At 41.7% G+C, this 9,526-nt stretch overlaps 2 protein-coding genes across 2 annotated transcripts in view; both read right to left on the bottom strand.

Annotated features, from left to right (window-relative positions):
• The window catches only part of gpr158a (G protein-coupled receptor 158a), a 111,879-nt gene extending 110,334 nt beyond the window's left edge, over window positions 1-1,545 (bottom strand). The window contains exon 1 of the mRNA XM_037694443.1: window positions 436-1,545. Within this exon, the coding sequence (XP_037550371.1) occupies window positions 436-1,289 (854 nt within the window). The 5' untranslated portion in view covers window positions 1,290-1,545. The remainder of the gene's footprint in view (window positions 1-435) is intronic.
• A 4,846-nt stretch (window positions 1,546-6,391) lies between these two features.
• On the bottom strand, window positions 6,392-9,370 carry LOC119426859 (patched domain-containing protein 3-like; the record flags this gene model as incomplete). Its single annotated transcript, XM_037694442.1, is given in 3 exon segments — window positions 6,392-8,035; window positions 8,115-8,260; window positions 9,237-9,370. Coding segments are annotated over 3 exon segments (1,839 nt in total), but the record flags the coding sequence as incomplete, so codon positions are not given.
• Window positions 9,371-9,526: the final 156 nt, after the last annotated feature.

Genomic DNA, 9,526 nt, shown 5'->3' with positions numbered 1-9,526 from the left:
TATTATTATTATTATTATTATTATTATTATTATTATTATTATTATTAAGTGTTCTAAAGCAGATTTTAAACATTTCATTCATAGGAAAGCATCCAGACAAGTGAGTCTGAAGAATGAAGGGCCTGTAGCCAGAGGTTTCCACGGCAGCTACATCCAGTAACATCAGGGTTATTTTTAGCTCCCCCCGCCTTGTCAGACTAGAGAGGAGAAACCCCCCCCCCCCCCCCTCCTGTAACAAGGGGGATGTCGGTGAGAGGCTACCCTATATTTGGAACAGGTACAATAACATGAAGGGATTTGGGGATGTTTAAAGCTCACCTTCATGACATCACTAATTTGTTTTAAAAGTGACAGCTCCTGATTTCAAAGAATATATTTGGGAAGCTTGGGGGGGGGGGGGGGGGTTAATAAAAAGACATCATTTTGTGTTCCTACCTGAATTCAGGCGCCAGGTTGGACTTCAAGCCGTAAAAAGCAGCGGATAAAGTCAAAAGCCAGCGAGGAACAAAATTCCCATTTTCACACTCCAGGTAAGGAGCAGACCACCTGACGTGGGCTCTGTCCGGGATGAAGCTCTCCGCTCGCCTCCTCCCAGCATCCTGCACATCTTGGCTCAGGAGCCTTTTGTGGAAGCTGGTGTTCCTCCCGTCCTTCATCTCGTGGTACCACTCCGTCTCTGCGCTGCGGTTGTGCAGGCGGCGGTGCGCCACGCTGCCGGAGAGGTCCTGGAGCACGATCTCCCCCCCGGCCCTGGTGGCTTGGAGGAGCACCGAGGGCCCCGCGAAGGATGCCCCCCCGCCAAAGGTCACCACCGCCCGGTGGATCTTGGTGTCCCCCTCCAGGATGCTCCTCACCAAGGCGTGGTACCATTCGATGTCTCTCCGGAGGTTGTGCTCCCTGGACCTGTTGGCTTGCAGGATCATGTTCAGGAAGTTGGTGGCGTGCAGCACCGAGTCCAGCACGCCGCTCATGGAGTGATGCGGGGCCGCGTGCGGCGCCCTTCCCCGCACGTAGGGGAGCTCGAACTTCCGCGAGCAGTTGGCGTGCTGTAGGGTGGTCGAGTCCCCCGTGTGCAGGAAAGCCGTGACCACTCTGGGGAGGTGCGCCTCCGTGATGCTTTGCGGCGGCCCCGCCGCCTGCTGCGCACTGAGCTGCGCCAGCTGCCGGCCGTGCGTCCGAGCGCCGGGGCTCGCCTCCCGCGCGCTGCTGCCTGACCAGTCCGCGGATATGTGGCTCGATCCGAGCACGAATCCCACCTGCAGCAGCAGCGACAGCCGGAAAACAGCCATGTCCCCTACACAAAGCCTCCAGATGTTTCTATTTTTATTTTTCAGGGAGGGGGGGATTTCTCGTTCTGCGTCGTCTAATCTACCAAATTGCTCCGCTAAACCATCGCATCACCACTTGTAGGATTTGATTTTAAACCTCGCCTGTTGTTGAAGCAGCCAGAGATCCGTTCAATGGCCTCTCCAGATCCCGTCTTCTTCCTCACAGATGCAGCTTGTTGATGTTGAAGATCCGCTTGCAGCTGTTGCCCCCTCCTCCTCCTCCTCTTACTCTGTAGACAGTCTTGGTTTTTGCTGCGCGGCGGATGTGCTCCTTTCTGCGCGTGATAGACTGAATCAAAAGGAGGAGGGAGGACGAGAGGGAGGACTAAATGGAGAGGGAGGGAGGTGAGCCGGTTGTTATATTTATATATTTTAAAGAGTCAGGGAGCTTCTCATTTGGATGACAAACGCACTCCGCCCTCTTCCGACAGCTGCAGACACATCAGGATCCAGAGTCCGGGTTCTCCGTCGCCTCATGAGCACTGGGAGCTTTTCTTCTGCCAGTCCGCGGTCCTGAAACCAGCAGACTCGTTCATCACAATTAAGAGTTTGATCCATTGATCAACACCAAGAGGTGTCTGATGAGCCTTAGAGAAGCGCATCAAACTTGATCCGAACCTCAAGCACAAAGTTAAAATTAAACCTTTATTGGAGGAACGCATGTCCCCACCCTCCACCACCTTTCATGACAGAGTTTTTAATCTCAAATAATGTTGAAAAATATAACTTTGACAATAACTCAATGCAAATATTGTGCAAGTTGCACTGGAAGTGTGTTGTGACTCTCCGTAAGTAAACTTGTAACTCATTCGATATAATGTTGACTGAGTTACAAACACGTTTGTGTTTGCTAAGGTTGATCAGTTGTAGGGGCCATCTGGAATTAGACTGGCTCCAAAAGTTAATCAGTGGTACCATGATGCCCTCTCTGACTTCGAGGTGCTGCCTCGTGGAGGAGTTAAAGTGCCTTTTGTTCATAAGTGAGGGAAGAATGGAGTGAGACCAGCAGACAGATCGCTGCAGCTTCTGAAGTATTACAGACTCAGTGCTGTGGTGAAGAGGGAGCTGAAGCTGAAAGAACATCTTGATGTCTTCCCAGAAGAGCTGGAAGAGGTGGCTGCATGGGGACAGAGATGTCTGGGCCTACCTGCTCAAGCTGCTGCCCAGCTGACTCCAGAACAAGTGGAAGAGGATGGATGGATGGATGGAGATGGATGGATGGAGATGGATGGATGGATGGATGGATGGAGATGGATGGATGGATGGATGGATGGACTTACAAGCATTACTTTATGAGAGTTTCGTTTAAATCTGCCCAGTTCATGAAATATTTTGCTAACAGCCAAACAGGGTTGACTCAAATGGCAGGTATCTGCAACCTGCGGCTCTGGAGCCACATGCGACTCTTTGGTCCCTCTGCAGCGGCTCTTTCAACCTTTGACCAAAACTAACATAAAACTGAATTGTTGGTTGTTATAACAACTAAAAGAGCTAGTTTTAGCAGTTTTCCTGTAATTTATTTTTCAAAAATGTGAATACTAGAAACATTACAAGGAGTAAAACATACTCACCTTCACTTTACGCTTTATTTCTTCAAAGTAGCATACTTAATTTTTCTACAATAAAAAAATCACATAGGTCTGCATAGTTTACTGTTTAGTTTTTAGAAATTGGGCAAAAACGATATTATTTTTCCTTCTTTACAAGAATGGCATCTTTTATTTTGTCTTAAAATGTAAAAATATCAATAAATTAAACAACATCAATAAATACAACAATAAAACAGGCAAGAGGTGGACTTCACATCAATGTGAAAAAGACAACAGAGATGGTCATGGACGTCAGAAATCACAAACACACCTACCCCCACCCACGAACATAGGAGGATCTGTGGTCTCCAGCTACAAGTACTTGGGTGTACACATGAATGACAACCTCAGCTAGAGCAACACCACCACCAGTCTGATCAAGAAAGCTCATCAGAGACTCTACTTCATCAGACGGCTGAGACGAGCTGGTCTGAGAAGCTCAGTCCTCACCTCCTTCTACAGGTGTGCAGTGGAGAGCATCCTGTGCTCCAGCATCAACGTGTGGCATGGAGGCTGCACAGCTGCAGAAAGAAAAGCTTTGCAGAGAGCGGTGAAGGCTGCACAGAAGTCTGTTGGGGTCAGTCTCCCCACCATCACAGACATCTACACCTCTAGATGCAGGAAGAGAGCTACCTGCATCATGAAGGACCTCACTCACCCAGCACACAAACCTTTTGCCTCACTCCCCTCAGGAAGGAGGTTGAGGAGCATTAAGTGTAGAACCAGTAGACTGAGGAACAGCTTATACCATGAGGCTGTTAGACTCATGAATATCCAACCAGGATAATATAAAAAAATCACATCATGTTGCTGCTGATCTGTTTCATGTTGCTGTGTTCATTCATGCTCATCTGACTCATGTTCGTGCTGCTGTTTGACGTAATGTTTTTATGCTATTAGTGATTGGTGTGTTTTTAGTTAACCTTTTTCTCAGTTCTGTCTTAGCTCTTATTACTGTTTTTCCTTTTACATTTTAATACTTTTGTTGGATGTAACTGGGACCCTGTGTACACAATTTCGTTCCACCTCTTGTGTCACGTGTGGTGGAATGACAAATAAAGAACCTTGACTCTAACTGTTCAAAATCGTTATTTTTGAGTTTTTGTTTCTTAGGCTACGCTACTTGAATCTGACCTATTAATCGTTCAGACACAACAAAGACCCTGTTTCATAAATGAGCCAATATTGTGTTGACCAAAATGAAGGCAACTTAGCAAAAAACAGACTGAAACAGTTTACGTATAGCTAAAATACTAGCTATATAGGCAGTGAGCACGTTACTAACTAGCTAGTACTTGACTAGTAATTAACTACTGTAGCGACCTGTCCCTCACATTCACACACTTTGTTAGCTGAATGAAAAGCAACATACCAGTTTGAAAGTAAATAGTATATTTTAACACTAATGTAATGGTTCTTAAAAAGTTATTCACTTAAAACTTGTTAACAAAATGAAGATCTTTGTTTGTTTTCTTCTTCCCTTTCTTTTTTAAGGACACTGAATGTGCTGTCATGTACAGACTGCAGAGGATGACTGAAAGTATACATTTCACAATTAAACTTCATATTTAATATAAAATTCTTGACTTCTAATACCTCCTACAAGCAACACAATTTCCCATTTTTGTTTTTCATTGTATTTTTTTGCAGTCTTTAACCACAACTTAAATAATTTTTCAAGACAGCAAATGTTCACTTTGCCACTGGGAAAACTTTATTTTATAGATATACGCTACATATATATATATTTAAATTTATATACCGTATTTTTCAGACTATAAGGCACACATAAAATCCTTTAATTTTCTCAAAAATCAAAAGTGAGCATTATAATCCGGTGCACCTCATGTATTAATTCTGGTTGTGCTTACTGACCTCGAACTGATTTTATGTGGTACACCGTGCTCAAAAATTTGTCAAAATGTTTTAGTTTCGCTTAATGCGCCTTATAATCTGAAAAATACGGTAATTTATTTAGAGATATAGCAAATATTAAAAACTCTTTAAATTATTTCAGCAGTGACATTTTAGTCAAAAAACAAAACAAACAAACACCTATAAATAAACCACATAGTACATATTTGCTGTCATGAAAAATGGCTGGTTTTTATAAAAACTGTATTTATTTATTTATTTATTTATTTATTTTTTGGGGGGGGGGTCTGGAAATAAAAGCTAAAATATTGCAATGTTGCCTTATTTTCATTTTTGTTACCAAATTTAAATGCCTTCAGTGTCCAGCGATGTCTTTGCAAAACATTAATTAACCGTGGCATATCTTTTTATAATATTCGTGTTACAAGAAGTACTGTTTTATAAGTACTGTTTTTCATGTTACAAGAAGTAGTTCCAGAATTGCACCGCATGTTGGAGCAGCTCTGTTATTTTCATTCTGGGATGTTGCTTTTGAAATCTTTAATTCCTTTTTTTTATCTGGATGTAAATCAAATTTTTTGGATGATTATTTCCTCTGGTATCAGATGCTGTGCAGCTTGAAGGATTTTTACTGAAACCTTTTTGCTTTTGGACATTTGTTATGATGCGTAACCATGACAACAAGGTGTTTTTTTACAATTGGGAGCAGCTAATTAACATCTCAAAAGCTCAAATAATACATCAGCTAAGCCCCAAATCACAAATTAGTTAAAAAGGAGGTGCCATGGATGCATCCCCGTCTACCTGTCGGAGATCCTGGAGCTGGTGGGAAACACGGCTTGTGACTGAAGACCAGGATCATCCTCTGACACCTGCAGCTGACTGTCTGCAATGACGAGAAGCTCAATGAACTGCTGGGAGGAGTGGCCATCGCCCAGGGAGGAGTTCTGCCCAAGATTCAGGTGGTCCTGCTGCTCAAGAAGATCGAGAAATCCATCAAGTCCAAGTAGATAGATCAACATCTGCAGCCAGTTTTCTCAGATCTGCTCTAAGACAGACTGCTACAAGAGATCCTTCCTGCCCAGAGCCATCAGCATCTAGAACAACTCTAATAAAACCAGGATGATGAGCTACAACATTTCATTTCCCTCTCAGATTAATAAATTATTTTTGAATTGAATTGAATTGTTTTAGAAGACTTCTACATATTGCAATGAGTATTTGTGAATAAATTCATATCACATGTATGGCTCAGGTTTTTATTTTTCTAGGATTTATTTGTGCACAAAATGTAGAAATGCAGTTTGATACAACATGGAAAAAATATGTATTAAGTAGAGTATAATAAAACAAAGGTAATTAGCTGTAAATAATGTTATATTAATTAATAACTAAACTGCAAGGTGTGACTGAATTATCTTAAAAAGGCATCTATAAACGTCAATAAAACAAAAACAACACATTGAACATAAATAATGAATAACTTACAGTACTTGTATTAAATTACATTAAAACATGATTTATTTTAAAACAGATGAACAACGAAAAATTGGAAAAATATATTCTGTTCAAGCAGTTTTTATACTCCTCTATTTTGTTGTAACTAAAAATAAATGTTTTCAACATGTGTAATAGGATGTAAACAAATCCTTTGGCCTAAAATGTCCCACTACACTTTAAGTGGTCAAAATTTACTTGTTTTTAAATCTTCCTTTTCATCTTTCTCCGCACTGAAAGTTGACAGGACTGCCGGGATGAAGACGAGTCCATGAACCATCCCGATGAACATGACGAGAAAAAAGATCTTGAAGAAGGTTCTGAAGGTGTTGAATTCAGACATGGCTAACACCGACACCCCTAAAATGGTGGACACTGCTCCTTGGAGTATGGGGTAACCCAGATTGGACAGAGCGTCCACAGCCTTTTCATTAGGATTGGACTTCTTGCTGGAGACGAAGGCGTAAGCCACGTGAGCAGAGAAGTCCACCGTGAAGCCGATGCAGACGGTAAAAATAATCATGGATATTGAATCCAGACCGATGTCCCAAAGCGCCATGAACCCTGTTACGCCGACCGTCACAGAACCAATGGAACATGTCACCCATAGGGAGCAGATTGGATTTGGAATGAGCAGGAGAGAGACGACCAGCATCACAACTGTGATCACGCTGACATTCTTGATGGTGCTGCTCACCACAACACTGTACTGGTCCAAGAAGATGAACTCGTGGTTATAGACCGATAAAGATGCAACTCTGCATCTGCCTGCAACAGATGTGAGGCCTTTAAGCATTTCTATTTCCTTGCTAGCATTAGCTATATTAATAGTCTGTATGAAGAACCGGGATGCGTGGATGACAGCACCAGTCAGGTTCACATCTTGCTTGAAAAGGGGGTATGAATCAAAAAATGGAGGCAGATTGGAAAGAAAAGCATCTTTGTCGTCAAAGTTTAGATGCCTCTCTTGTCCGTAAAGGAGATAAGAGTCCAACCAGGAGGTATAAATGTCCCGATCCACAAACTGGAGCTCTTTAAAGTCCTCTATGCATGCTTGAAGCTGGCACCGTTTGTTGTGATCCCAGTATGGGAATTCCTCTGTTGCGATCACCATAATAGATGGACCATAGTCAGAAAAATACTGCCGGTCCTTCTTGATGAATCTTGTAACGTGGGAGTTATCGGCTGCCAGATCATAAAGCTCAATCCCCTGCTGAATGTGGAAACACCCAAAAATACTTGTACCTAAATACGCCACATAAAGGAGCATGACCAGAGCTTTGACCAGCGGTTTGGTTAAAAACGGGCCATAGTACTCCATAAAAAATTTACTTGCTACTTGTTTTTTCTCTGCTCCTGTGTCCTTATCGTAGTAGCCTCCCACACAGCAGATGTTGTATATTTCGGAGTGATTGTCTGAGTTGTCTAAAGGTATCTTCATGCAGGTCAGCCAGTGCCGGTTGCTTTCCTCTCGCCTGCCGTGCAAAGCCATTGACGCTCCAAAGAAGGTGATTGTGTAAATGTAACAAAACAAAATGGAAGTGGCAGTGTACAGACAGAAAGACTGCACCGACGGGAAGTCGGACATGACACCGATGAAGAACTTAAGGACATCCGTCAGGGCAGTGATGGTGATGGACATGATGGCTTCTTTGTAAGTGTGAGCCATTCGTTTTGGTACTGGATCCTTCACATGGGAGTGCTGCCAGTCCGACACCATGATGAACATGTTGTTTAGACCAATTCCTGAAAAAACAAATGTCTATTTTAGCATTTCCTTTAAAACACTGTGCACAGAACTAAAATTATAGTGTGTATTCCTCACCAAGTATCAAGAAAGGGGAGTTTGCCACAGTTATCACAAACGGCACGCCGATGTAAAGGAGGAGGCCAAATGAGGACATGACTGCCATTCCAGAGGAAAGAACTCCGATAACAGCCAACCACATTTTGTTCCTCACATTGTCCGATCTGCAAAGATTGTATAAATATTGTGGAATGTGTTTATTTAAACTACTGGATATAAAAATCACACAAGACCGCAACATACCAAAGAAAAGTAATTCTCAAAATACAAGCTAAATATACCGTATTTTTCGGACTATAAGACACACTTAAAATCCTTTAGTTTTCTCAAAAATCGACAGTGAAGCTTATAATCAGCTGCGCCTTATGTATTAATTCTCGTAGTGATTACTGACCTCGAAGCAATTTTAAGTGGTTATTGTGAATGAGATGAATAAAATTTGACTCATCTGACTGTTTTGTTTCACTTAATGCGTCGTATAATCCAAAAAATTGTTTAAGAGTTTCTAAAAAAAAATCATGTCAGTCTGAAAAATCAGCTTATTAAAGTACAGAACTCTGAAAAAAGTCATAATTAAACATAAAATTGTTTAAATAAATTTAAGAATCAGACTAGCCACGTGCTTGTTAATCTGGCCAGAATTAAACTTTAAATCTCCAAACTAGGGTTGCTCAATGAGTCATCTAAAGTAGATAAGATATTGATTGAATATAATGTACACACAAGACACAACTTTAAGTAAATCTGAACTGACTCTTTACTTTATAAATAAAAAGATTGTTTTTATTTAAATTTTAAAAAAAGATATTTTCTATGACATTAGCCACATTATTTAATAAATGTCATAAAATGTTGGCAAACTCATAAAACTTGAACTCTCTCACTCCTCATTCAGATGCAGTTAGCTTCAGGCCAAAACTGCAGCAGACTTCACTAAATCAAGACTTGTTTATTCATGGTAGATCATCTTTGTTACCTCAAAGTAAGCATGAAATTATTCAAAGCTCTCTACATAATCTGTATGTCGTTCCATCCCTCAAACTGATGAAAAACAGCTCTCTGCATCCTGCATTTATTTCATTTTTTTGGCTACCAGTCAGAAGATCACTCAGTGTGTGACAGTCACTGATGACTTCTTACCTCAGGCAGGATATCACTGACAAGCTGATAGCAAAGGCATAAGTCATGAGGAATAAAGGGAAGCCATCTGTGGTGTGGCTGTCGATCTCCTCCTGCTTGGATTTAGAGGTGTAGTAGGACACCTACGTGACAGAGAGAGCAGAATGGACCAGTGGTCAGGCTGCAACATCACCAAGAGAATATTCTAAATGTAGTGTGTCTTTTTTCAAAGTAATATGTAGCAGGTTCCTCTACAACACACTTTCACTCACTACGTGCTGAAAATTGTTTACAGATGTGGTGGAGATTAT

This window comes from Nematolebias whitei, chromosome 20 (assembly GCF_014905685.2).
Source record: "Nematolebias whitei isolate Nwh7 chromosome 20, NemWhi1, whole genome shotgun sequence".
NCBI classification, from domain to species: domain Eukaryota; kingdom Metazoa; phylum Chordata; class Actinopteri; order Cyprinodontiformes; family Rivulidae; genus Nematolebias; species Nematolebias whitei.
This window is presented reverse-complemented; position numbering and strand designations above follow the sequence as displayed.